The 13,602-nt window shown below is 44.6% G+C and overlaps 1 protein-coding gene across 1 annotated transcript in view; it reads right to left on the bottom strand.

The window, feature by feature from the left end:
• LOC137430820 (uncharacterized) overlaps window positions 1-13,602 on the bottom strand; it is a 55,537-nt gene that overhangs the window by 2,586 nt on the left and 39,349 nt on the right. The window contains exons 4-5 of the mRNA XM_078782724.1: window positions 5,261-5,406; window positions 268-541 (exon numbers count right to left, since the gene is read on the bottom strand). Of these exons, the coding sequence (XP_078638850.1) occupies window positions 268-541; window positions 5,261-5,406 (420 nt within the window). The remainder of the gene's footprint in view (window positions 1-267; window positions 542-5,260; window positions 5,407-13,602) is intronic.

Raw genomic sequence — 13,602 nt, forward strand, 5'->3', positions numbered from 1 at the left:
AACGATACCATCTTTACCTAATGCTTGCTTCAAGGCCTTAAACACACTCTTAAACATACCCTCGCCGACGTGTAAAGGCTTCTTTGTTATTTAAACGCTTGTGATTAGACTGTGATTGCGCATTAGATAAACACCTCGGCGAACGGCGACTAACTTTGAACGGTCATCATCGCACGATTAGCCACTCAACACGTGTCTAACTCTTAAACGCCTTTCGTAAATTCGGCCTCATATGTTTAACATTATAAAATCGATTTTTAAACTCACTTGACTCCATGTTGCATTTCACGATGTACTGATATAGTGATTCTGATATTGAAATTCCGAATGCCATGGAGGTCGTTCCGGTTAAACAGGGTCACAGAGTTAATTAGATATTCTTCATCGAGTTCCAAACGCAGCCAAGGGTTCCACTCAAGCTGGGTGAGGCTGCACAAAGTCAAGCACTCTCTGGCACCAAACGCGTTGTCCAGAACATTCTCAGCTTCAGTTTCGCTGTTGTATGTGCTAGACTGTGTGACTTTCCCATAGACAATGGCATCTATGGTTTCAAAAAGAAGAGGACAAAAACATTAATCTCATATGGTAAATGTAGCTCACAATGAAGTAAGTGCAATTTTTACAACATCTATGCCTGGCCATGTGTGTGTCGCCATTTTTCTCAGATGGCAAAACCGATCTGCATCAAACTTTCCGAGGTTCATCATTGAGTGACGTCAAGGGGGGGGGGGGGGGGGTTACTTTTTTTTGTATACAAGATCGAGGCTCGTGTAAGAGCCAACATTGATCACAAGACAAACCGACACATAAGACATGAGATAAAGGGAGCGGGAGACAAGATGGAGAGAGACAGGGAAGCACACAAGTACAACATTTGAGAGCAGGGACATCGGGAGATCTGTGGGAGGGAGAGGGGATGGGGGGAGGAGGCATTGGAAGGAGGGGGGGTGGCAGAAGTAACAAAAAAGAAACACATGGACACTGCAAGGACTTTCAGGAAAGAAGTTGATCTGAAAAAGTGGATCTGGGGTGAATTAACGGGGGTAGAAAAGATCAAGGTTTTGGATGGGGGAAGATAAGAGATGGTGGTGAACAGCTGTTTTAAAGACCTGGAGGGAGGAGTGGGATTGAAGAGAGTGAGGGAGTTTGTTCCAGAGGTGAGTAAAAAGAGGAATGAAAGAGTGAAGGTGAGCAGAGAGTCTTGATTTTGGCAATTTCACCAGAAGAGGGTTGCAGGCAGGTCTGGCAGAAGGGGGGGGGGGGGGGGGGGGGTAGTGTATTTTATGCAAAAAAAAATAATTAAGTTTTGGAAAAAATAGTTTGATTTATATTTTATGTTTCAAAGTACGATTTTTGAGTGTTATCGTGCCTCTGTTATCTATAGTGCCGAAACATTTGTAGCTATGTGAAAAATAATATGAAATTTTTCCCTGACCCCATTCCATAGTAGGTGGAGGTAAGTGCTTTAGGCCCCCCCCAAAAAATGTATTTCTTCAAAATGCCAACATGATTAGAACAGCACTAGACAACGCCGGGTATTCCTCCTGCTAGTATGATAAACAAATACAATACAAAAGTTTGTACAACGGTAAAGAATTTCTGAAAATAAAAGCAAATTTCCACAAAAAGGAAAAATGTATTTTTCACCATTCCTTTGAAGAAGGTTCAAAAGCTGGCAAATTAAAATGGTACGTGGTGTAGAAATCAGTCTTTGCTGAGAGATGCCCAATTGTCTCTGATACACCAACAGCAAGAATTTACTCTCGCACTCTTAAATAACACCAATCACACTCCAAAGAGCAAAGGCCTCGAATACTCTTGTACCTGTGTGTGCAGATGTGCAAACAGACAAAACAGCCACACATGCAAGACATCCAGAATTAATGAATACAATAAAATTATTAGGCACAAGTTGGGTCACCGATCAAGATCAGGTTATTTAGACTTTTGTAATGCTATTTTTTACGGAGTAGTCCATAGGGCAAAGCCATCTAGAAAGAAGAGTGGTTGTTATTGGCAAAAAATAAATAAAATTTTTTGCAAGTATGTTGATCACTCCAGTTTGTGTGTTCTTGTTTGTTTGTGTTTGTCTGTCCACTCACTTATACTTGCCTACAGGTCACAATCTTAAACCGATATTCAGGAAACTTCACCAAATGGTAAAGTTCTTGGTCCGACAAAATCCTATATATTTTGAGGTCAAAAGGTCACAAGGTCAACATAGGCCAAAGGTCAACCACTTTTTTTCAAATTTCTAAAATCCTCAATTTTCATCCAATTGACTTGAAATTTGATTAGGATTTGCATAACGGCCAACTGAACTCAACCACCAACTATTTTTGAGATCAGCTTAAGCCAAAAGGTCAACATAGGCCAAAGGTCAACAACAATTTCAAATTTCTAAAATCCTCAATTTTCATCCGATTGACTTGAAATCTGATTATGATTTACATATCGGCTAACTGAATTCAACTAACTATTTTTGAGATCAGCATAGGCCAAAAGGTCATAGTCCAAAGGTCAACCACTTTTTTTGAATTTCTAAAATCCTCAATTTTCTTCTGATTGACTTTAAATTTGAATAAGATTTTCATATCAGCTAACTGAATTCAACCACTAACTATTTTTCAGATCAACATAGGTCATAAGGTCAACATAGGCCAAAGGTCAACCAATTCTTTCAAATTTCTAAAATCCTCAATTTTCATCCGATTGACTTGAAATTTGAAAAGGATTTTCATATCAGCTTACTGAAACCAACCACCAACTATTTTTGAGGTCAACATAGGCCAAAAGGTCAACATAGGCCAAATTTCTAAAATTGACAATTTTCATCTGATTAATTTAAACTTTGAAGACGATTTGCATATTAGGTCACTGAATTCAACCACAAATTGTTTTTGAGGTCAAAAGGACGCTCCACTGAGTGCCATTCTACTTTGTTCTGTTTTGCCAAGTGTCGCTCTAAGAGTGATTTTTCATCTGTCTGTATGTATGTATGTATATTGTATGTCTATCTATGTATGTATGTCTCTCTCAAACGCACACCAATCTGAGCTGAGGATCTAGTCGCACGACAGGGGTGATGTGATGTGATCATATCTGTGATGTCATTACGGCATACGTTTTGCCATTTTGGTGTAAGTTTTGCCACTCCACACTGCCATTTTGATTTATATGCCATTCAACCCAAACATATCGTTGAACCTGTAATATATCACAATCTGCATGCTCTACCTTCACGTTTTTTCATTCAGTGTGAAACACAAACAAATTGATTGTTAAAATGACCATCAAATATTGAAAGCATAGGCGTTACAGGTCTTCCAATGGCACATTACATATAGGCCTTAAGCTTCATGCCTTCATGCCTCATCTTAAGGCCGCTTCGGACAAATTAGCCCAGGTTTCTTAATGAAGTAGTGTCATTTTCATAAAAATAATAATGATAACGTTGATAATAATAATATAATAAATATAATTGTAATGCTGCAATCCCTTTGTCATGACTGCAAAGTTACTGGATTGAAGCAGTGTATGTTGTTGTTGACTTCATTGTTGGTTCATTGTTGACTCGAAACATATAGAGTAAACCATTGTCTCAATGCAATCTCTTCACTTCCATGGTGACAGCTTAGAGACCTACAGTACTTCAAAACAATTCAATACTTACATTATTTGCTTTTGCTTATCAAACAAGCCCGGCTACACCGCTATTAGACTTTCGGTCTTATTTACTTTAACCTACCCATGATCATGACCTACCCATGACCTATACCCAACATGACCTACCTACCCATGACCTATACCCAACAGCCTGGTGTTGGCTTAGCGGTTAGTGTGCCGGCTTGGGATCCTAGGATCCTGGGTTCGAATCCCGGTCGATCGCTGAATTAACGCCAGGGGGGGTTGACTCAGCCTGTCATCCTTCCGAGGTCGGCAAATTGAGTACCAGCTTGCTGGGATGAATGATCCCGGTGTCTACCCCGGTTTAGAATAGGTACACCGTATCCCTGCGCATTGTAAGAGGCGACCAAGGGTTGGCGTCAGGAAGGGCATCCGGCCATAAAAACATTGCCTCAAACAGGGAACCATGATTGTCATGGGGCCCGCAAGGGGCCATAAAAACATTGCCTCAAACAGGGAACCATGATTGTCATGGGGCCCGCAAGGCCAACCCCCGCTCTAGCGGGGAAAATGGCCTTAAAACGATCATTCATATTCATTCTTTCTACCCATGATCGTCCAACAGTGGCACATCAGGAGAGAGACAGAGCTTGGACTGCGCAAGTTTGTTTGGTCGGAAGGAGATGCAAGGTCCAAAAAGTCACTGTTGGTTCACGAGTTATCAAACCACTATATTCGTCATGTGTGTGCGTCTGTCTGTGTGTGTGTCTGTCTGTCCGCAGCATAACTACCCGATGATATCATCCGATCTTGATGAAACTTGGGTGGGAGGTTGATATCATGATCTAGTTGTGTCCTGCCTAGAGTGGGCGTATTGCGCCCATTGTGGGCGGAGCCACGCCCAAAAAAGATGTCTTTTTAGAGGTAATCGCGTTCAAGCTACATCTTCTCCGAGGGGTTTGGTGGAATCTGACAGGGGTTTCGATATTTGGTTAGGCCAATGTCATGTGTCTAGTGTCATGTGTCCCCACGAAGCTCGATTTTTCAGTTTTCATTTTTTTTTGTTTTTTCATTTCATTTTTCACCGAATTTTCGGTATTGTGTAGCTAACTAACCTCATAACTGATTAGACATTATTTTCTATCTCATTTCAAGGTCAGTAACCTACGTTTTGACATTTCCGGGCCTGTCCTGTCCGGGCCTGTTTCGGTTATAGTCCGTCCTTTGTCATTGAAAACCGCTCGCTCGTGAACCATCGTCGTCTCCCGACTTGTTATTTATTGTTTTTACACAGATTTGATCAGTAATTGAAATTTTTTGTTATGATGTTGACCTTCCACATGTGAAAATTATACAGCACCTAAAATATCAGTGAAATTGTAAACGGATAAGGAACAACCAAGGATAATACACACACACACACACACACACACACACACACACACACACACACACACACACACACACACACACACACACACACACACACACACACACACACACACACACACACACACACACACACACACACACACACACGTACTGTACATACAGTTTAAAATCCAGGTCTGTCTATACACAAGACTACATGATTTAATTCCTTCAAAAATAGAACGTAATGAGTAATTCTTACTTTTGGTCTTGTTCACAGAAGTGATTGTGGCTTTGATGCTGGAAATTGTGCCCTTGTTAGGGCCACAAACTGTGATGTGTTTGATTTTCCTACCAAGGCAGATGAAAGTCTTACCTCGGACGTCTTCAAGAACTGCAAGCTCACAACTGCCAGGGCATGCCATGCGAGTGCAAGTGTGCAACACATTATTCAAAGAAGAATCGAGAAAAGAAAAACTCATTTAAAAGTGAACAGTATTGTACGTTGAAAGGTAGTACTCAGTTTTCACTTCGTTTGTTGTTGTACACCGCTTCTGTCCTATTCCATCTCCAGGCACCATATGGCGTCATCGCCGGGCACCGAAGGGTGCCTGGAAATGACGCATGCCGAAAGAGAGTACTTGGTTTTCACGCTGTTTCTTTGTTTGTCCAGGCGATATCTCAGCCATCCTTTGAGATAGGAAGCTGAAATTTCGGCACAATAGTGAGCAAGTACTTTGTCAAAAACATTATTCTTTGTTTTTTTCTTTAATCAATTATTGCATTGGTTACTTAATTATTATTGATTAATTAAGCATTATTTATTTCCTTTCTCACCTGGGCAATATCTTAGGCACCTTTTGAATTACAACAACAACAACAACAACATGCATTTTTCCCTGCTAGAGCAGGGGTTAGCCTTGCGGTCCCCATGACAATCTTCTCCATTTTGCCCTATTTTCTGCATCTCTCCTTGTTAACCCCCTTGCCCGCATTTCTTCTTCCACCATCTTTAGCCAAGTCTTTCTCGGTCTTCCCCGTCCTCCACCTCCTTCTACATTCATTTCTATCACTCTTCTCAACCAGTCACTTTCATCCTTCCTCAACACATGACCAAACCATCTCAACCTGTTCCTCTTCACAGCATCAATCACAGGCTCTATTCCCATCATCTTTCGCAATTCATCATTTGTCTTCCTCTTTCTCAACGATACTCCACACATCCACCGAACCATTCGCATTTCCACCCTTTCCAGCCTACGTTGCTGCTCTACGTTCATTACCCATGTCTCGCTCCCATAAATCATAACACTTCTCACACATGCAGCATACACCTTTCCCTTCAGCTTCAACGACACTCCCCTCCTCATCAGCACGCCACTCAGTTCCCGAAACTTCTTCCATGCATATCTCACTCTAGCAACCGTTGCCGAGTCTGATCCACCTTCTCCATTCAGCATGTCTTCGAGGTAGCAAAATGTTTTCACACCTTCCAGCTTCACGCCGTCTCCAAGATCCAACTCAACATTTCCTCCATCTGCAGCTCCCTCTGTGCACACCTTATGCCCCCATTCCACTTATGCCGATTGGCCCCGATTAGCCCCGATTAGCCCCGATTAGCCCCGATTAGCCCCGATCTCCAGGTCGGGAGCGATCGGGACACTTTGGGAAAAAACTGGTCATCTACGCTGTATCTACGCTGTATCTACGTCCTAAATACGCTCCGATTACGATCACTACGCTGTAACCACGCTCATCGTGGGTAGATCGGGTCCCTGAAGACCCGATCGAAGCCGTTTAGAGCCGCTGTGTTCCCGCTCGCGGACGCCGTAACCACGCTGCATTCGCGATTGCCGCCGCTCTGACACGATGCATTCCCGATCGCCGCCGATCTAAAACTGACCCAACGCCGATGCTGCCGATCTATTGCCGTTTCAACTACGTCATTCCCGACCAAACCGATCTAACTACGCTCTATTCCCGTCTTTAAGCCGACTAAAAAGCAGATTTCAGGTCCCGATCCGTATAAATAGGGCCCGATTTGCTTGCCGATCATCAGTATCGTCGAAGACAGCCATGGATCAACATCAGAGAAATGGCCGTCTGCAGCTCGCTCTACTTCTCCAACAATATGCAATTAATGAAAGAAGAGCTGCTCAAGTGAGAAGAAGAATGAGAAGAGGAAGAAGAGCCCCTCAGTTCTGGGTCCGGCCATGGTTGACAGAAGAAAGAAGATTGCAGTTTGGGCACTACGACCGCTTGATGAATGAACTGAGGCTGGAGGACATCAACTCTTTCCAGAACTTTGTGAGGATGCCACCTGCTCTCTTTGATGAAATCCTCCACAGAATCACCCCCAGGATTGAGAAAAAAGATACCAGGCTGAGAAAGGCCCTACAACCTGGAATGAAGCTCGCCATCACCCTGAGGCATCTGGCTACAGGAGACCTCTACCCAACTCTCTCCTACGACTTCAGGGTCAGCAGAAACACCATCGTCAAGTTCATTCCGGAGGTGTGTCAAGCCATCGTTGCAGAGTTCAAAGAAGAAATGGTGAAGTGCCCTACCACCCCAGAAGAATGGACAGAAGTCGCTGATGATTTCGAAAGTAAATGGAACATCCCTCATGTGCTCGGAGCTCTTGATGGCAAACACGTCGCCCTCAGATGCGCACCCAACTCAGGCAGCCTCTACCACAACTACAAGGGCTTCTTCTCGATCGTGTTGATGGCACTGGTGGACGCCGACTATAAGTTATTGTGGGTGGATGTTGGTGGAATGGGACACATGTCAGATGCTCAGATTTTCAATGCTTCGGAGCTCAAAGAGTGCATAGAGAATGAAACCATTGGATTCCTCGACCCCCTGGCCATGCGGAACGATGATGAAGAGATGCCATTCTTCATCCTTGGAGATGATGCCTTTGCTCTCCGCACCTACTTGATGAAACCCTATGCCAGACGTGGACTCTCTCCTGAACAACTCGTCTACAACTACCGCATCTCAAGGGGTCGACGAGTGGTGGAGAACGCCTTTGGCATCTTGGCAAACCATTGGCAATGCTTGCTCAAGACACTACAACAGTATCCTGAGGTGGTGCGTGACCTGGTCGAAACTGCTATCTGTCTGCACAACATGCTCCGCATCCGGTTCCCAAGTATTCAGCATGCCGAGGTGGACCAGGAGGATTATCGACACAACATCATCCCTGGTGAATGGAGAGATCAAGCCAACATGTTAGAGGTGGAGCAGGCAGTTCGAGGTAACAGGGACAGTGTAGAGGCCAAGCGTCAGATGGAGGTACTGAGACTCTATTTTAACAGCCCTGCTGGTGCAGTTCCATGGCAGGAGAGGATGGTGAGACATCATTAGAGACACTATGGGAAGGAGTTGAAAGACATTTTGGAGGACATTGTTGTATTGTTATGTATTGCATTGATAATGATTTCTATTGATAATCATGTGACAATAAACATTATGAAACTTGATATTCAATGTTTGCCTTGTGTTGGTTGGAAAGGGAGAAGTTATTATTGCTGGGTTGAGGGGATGAAAATGCATTGCAAAATGAAAGGTCTTCAAAATAAAAGCTAAAAATTTGACAAGTTTTTGCTGGGTAGAGGGGATCAAAGTTTGCATTCACTTAATTAAAAGGTCATAAAATTAAAAGCGGTAAAATTGATCATTAATAATATTTGTTTAACTTGTACCGCTTTTAATTTTAGACCATGGGGTTATTGGGCAATGCAATTTGGCTCATGCAGTTATCAATTCCACTTAACAACGTTGACAAAAAGTGTTCTTTTTTCAACTTTTATTCTTCATTCAACACAAAGCATCACTTTCACTCATACATCATCAAAACACAAAGACTCATAGATCATTAGCAGTGTCTCCATCTCCCTCCTTCTCCTTCTCCTCGTCTTGGCGGATCTGGCGGAGCAATCTCTTCTTCCTCCTGGTCTGTGCAGTTCACGTGGAGCCGGTCTTTCTTCTGCCTCTTCGTGGGAGCACTCTCTTCTTGTTCAACAGGCTCTGAAGGCAGCTCCTCTTCTGCCTCTTCTTTCTCCATTTCAGGCTCACGCTCAGGGGCAGGGGCAGCTTCAACAGGTGCAGTTTCCTCCGGGGGGTAACAACAATCTTCTTCTTCGTCGACTTCTTCTTGGTCCTCGGACCCCTCGGTGCCATTTTTGATCGGAGATATTGCGAGCGATGTTGTCGTGTCGAAATACTTGATCGGGTGAGGCTGATGCAATCCGGACAGATTTATATACAGCGGCTTTGATCGGCATTGGAGCGGGACGGATAGGTAACGATCGTCGTCGAAACGGCACAAGATAATCCTCCCGCTGCAACGACGCTGTAATCACGATCAAGCCGTTCTAACTACGATCAAGCCGTTCTAACTACGATCATTCCGATGGACTACGTTGCATTCACGCTGTAATCACGATCAGTCCCGCTATTTCAGATCGGGATGGAAATTTTAAACATGTTTTAAAAATCGCCCCGATCTATTTTTTTGTCCCGATCGACAAAGATCGAAGACGTTCCGTTTACGATCATGCCGATTGATCCCGTTCCAAATAGGATCGTTCCCGTTGTGCAGATCGGGGTCGATCGGCAGAAGTGGAATGGGGGTATTAGATTTGAATGTAGCTGCCACACTGGTTAATGACCCTCTCAGACCACTACATTTTTGATGAACCCACTCAGCGCACATTGTACATTGAATGGAGTTCACTCCGACACCCTTCCTGCACACAGCACATGGCCACTTCCCAGTTCTTTCCACCTCACCACATGCTTTACCACTTGCCATCCGCTTCGTCTTTCCTATATTCACCTTCAGACCTTTTGTCTCCATACATTCCTTCCACTTGTTCATCTTTTCCTTCAGTCCATCCATACTTTTCGCAATCAACACCAGATCATCTGCATACAAAAACTCCCACGGTAAACCCTCCTTTACATTCTGAGCCAGCACCTCCATCACAGCTACAAATAGTAGTGGACTTAGCACCGACCCCTGATGCACTCCCACCTTCACCTCAAACTCACCACTGTTCCCGTCCTTCGTCCTTACAGCTGTGCGCGCTCTTTTGTACATTGCCATCACTACTCTGATCAACCATTCCTCCACTTCTAATTTCCTCAATGCCCATGTCAATACTTCGTGTGGAACCCTATCGAATACTTTCTCCAGATCAGCAAACCCAAGAGACAACTTCTTCCTCTTCTCCATATACTTCTCCTGCAACTGCCTCACAATAAAGAGCGCGTCTGTCATTCCTCTTCCTGGCATGAATCCAAACTGCATTTCGTCGATCTTCACCTTCTTCCTTATCCTCCTCTCCAACACCCTTTCCAATACCTTCATTCCATGCTCCAATAACCTTATCGTTCGGTACGAGCCACACTCCAGAGGGTCACCTTTCCCCTTGTATAGAGGGACGAGGGTACTCAGTTCCCAATCCACTGGAATGCGGCCTTCTTTCACCACCAGATCACAGATCTCTCTCATTCTCTTCACACCCCAACTTCCTGCTGCCTTCAGCATATCTCCCACAACTCCCGTCGCCCCTCCCGATTTTCTACTCTTCATTTCTTTTATCGCTTCCTCAACTTCCTTCTCAGTTATCTTCTCTGCCGGTCCTAAACTTGTCTTAACCTTAATTAACCCGAAACAATAACATAACCCTTACCCTATTCACAGTTTACGTTATGTTTCTCAAGCTGTTACCCAATTCAATTCATTTCCCGATTCATCCCGTTTCTCTTTACACCTTATATTCACGGTTCCCCGATACCTACCCAATTCAACGAATGTAGAATTGAAGCTTAAATCTCTACTCTATTAAGATGACTGAGAGATAGAGAATATCACTTTCTTGTGAACGATTTAATCAAAACTTTCTTTCACAAACTCACTTCGAGTTTACACCAGATACCTTTCATTGCACAGCACACAGGATGTCCAGCAAGGTTCTCTCTTCTTCCAGGGTACAGCTGGCTTTTTATACTTTGTGCCGCTCCCTGAAATCCGTGCGAGGGCATACAGCAATAGAAAAGGTCATTGTATTCGCAGACGAGCTGACGCCAATGTCCAGATGTTCCCCATTATTAACAGGGTGTCGCTTTTTTTTTTTCTTTTTCTTTTTTTTTTGTATACTGAATCGAGGCTCGTGAAAGAGCTGACATTTATTTCACAAACAAATCAACCAGACAAACAAAATATATAAAAAGAGTGAGCGGAAGACAAGAGAAGGGGAAGCACACAAACACTTGAGGGCACACAACATTTAAGAGCAGGGAGATGTGTGGGAGGGAGAGGGTGGGAGAAGTATAAAACACAAGGACACCAAGGACTTCCAGGACAGAAGTTGGTATTTCAAAAAAGTGGATTTGGGGTGAAATTAGCGGGGGTAGAAAAGATCAAGGTTTTGGATGGGGGAAGATAAGAGATGGTGGTGAACAGCTGTTTTAAAGACCTGGAGGGTGGAGTGGGATTGAAGAGAGTGAGGGAGTTTATTCCAGAGGCGGGAGAAAAGAGGAATGAAGGAGTGAAGGTGAGCAGAGAGTCTTGATTTTGGCAGTTTAACCATAAGAGGGTTGCAGGCAGATCTTGTGCGACCTGTAGCAATATTTGGGGGACAGAGCCCAGAGAGAGCTGGGGGGGCAAGGAAAGAGAGGAGTCGGTAGAAGACGGAAAGACCACCCACATGCCTGCGGTGAGTGAGTGAAAGGCCCTTGGAGTTAGATTCATCGCGGGAGATTCCAATGATTCTGAACGCTTTGGTTTCAACAGCGTGAAGACGAGCTAGGTGTGAGGCAGGAGCACCAGCCCAGAGGGGTGAGCAGTATTCCATTGAGCTGCGGATGAAAGCTTTGTATGTGGTGAGGAACTCAGGTGTGCCAAGGAAGGACTTCGCAGGACGGAGGATGCCCAGTCGGCGACTGGTTTTGGAGGCCAGATTTGAAATGTGGTTTTCCCAGGAAAGATCATGGCAGATAGTGAGACCCAAAAGCTTGAGTGACAGAACTTCTTGGAGAGGATTATTCAGAAAGAGGATGGGAGGGTTGTCCAGTCAGTCTTTTCGGAGAGACATCATAAGAGTGTGAGATTTGTCAGGATTGAAAGACATGTTCCACTTGTTTGCCCAGTCTGTGATTTTGTCCAGGTCTGCAGAGAGTGAGGAGGCTGCAGACTGCTGATCTGAGGGATGAGGAATGGAGCGACAGGGAGTAGAGTCGTCAGCAAAGAGATAGAGAGGATTTTCAAGAGAGTCAGAGAGATCATTGATGAAGACCAGAAAAAGCACAGGGCCCAGAACACTGCCTTGGGGAACTCCAGCCTGAACAGGAAGCGGAGATGAGAGAAACCTATTCAGGGCCACACGTTGACTATGACTAGAGAGGAAGTCCGCCAGCCATGCGTGGAGATTTCCATGGATACCAAAGGAGGAGAGTTTGGTGAGCAGAGTGGGGTGCCAGACCGTATCGAAGGCATGTGATATGTCAAGGGAGACAGCTCTAATTTCCTGTTTGGCATTGAGGACCTCCATCCATTTTTGAGAAAGCAGAAGCAGCATGTCCAGAGTAGAGTGACCAGGTCTGAAACCAAATTGATGATCAGAGATCAAGCCATTGGAGAAGAGGAAAGATTTCATATCTGAAGCAATTATGGATTCCATGACTTTGCTGATAATTGGGAGAAGGCTGATTGGTCTGTCGTTGCTAGGATCTGTTTTTGCACCTTTTTTGTGCAAAGCGGTGATGTTGGCTAATTTCCAAGCAGATGGCAGATGACCTTGAGCAAAAGAGAGGGTGAAGAGAGCAGAGAGAGGGAGTGAAAGAGCGGAAGAACAGGATTTTAGGACCCGTGGACTGATGCCGTCAGGTCCAGTTGCAGAATCAGAGTCGAGGGTTGACAGAAACTTTTCCACCTTGTCAGGAGGAAAGGACACAGAGTCCAGGAGCAGCTGGGTACGACTGGGTATGGTGGGTACAGAGAGGGATGGGTTTGGGACACAAGATTTCGAGGCAAACACAGAGTTGAGGCCTTCAGCTTTTTCATGTGTGGAGTCAGCTGTATAGCCGTTTGAGGTGAGGGAGGGGATGGAGGGGGAACAAATACCAGAAACAGATTTGACCAGACGTCACCAGGATTTGGAGGAGGGAGACAGATAAGAGAGTTCGGTCTTGAGAACGGAGAGATATTGTTTCCTGGCTCTCCTGAGGGTGGACACACACTTGTTTCGGGCTTTGTGAAAGGAAATGAGATTTCCTTCCGTTGGATTTGCTTTCCAGGAGACTAAAGCAAGTTGTTTCTGGACAACAACCTCACCACAAGATTCCGTGTACCATGGACGGGAGGAAGGGTATGACAACTGAAGACGAGATGGGATAAATCTGTGCATGAGAGAGAGCAATTTACTTTGGATGAATTCCCAGGATGAGTTGATGTCAGAGGCGGTAAAGATGGGAGACAAGTCCAGATGATTGATGGCTGCTTGAAGACCATGCCAGTTGGCCTGAGTGAAATGCCAGACTCGTCGACGCTGAGGAGGCTCTCTGAGAATGGTCAGACAGATGCCCACTTTA

The sequence above is a fragment of the Myxine glutinosa genome, chromosome 7 (genome assembly GCF_964187855.1).
Source record: "Myxine glutinosa chromosome 7, kmMyxGlut1.1, whole genome shotgun sequence".
In the NCBI taxonomy this organism is placed as follows: domain Eukaryota; kingdom Metazoa; phylum Chordata; class Myxini; order Myxiniformes; family Myxinidae; genus Myxine; species Myxine glutinosa.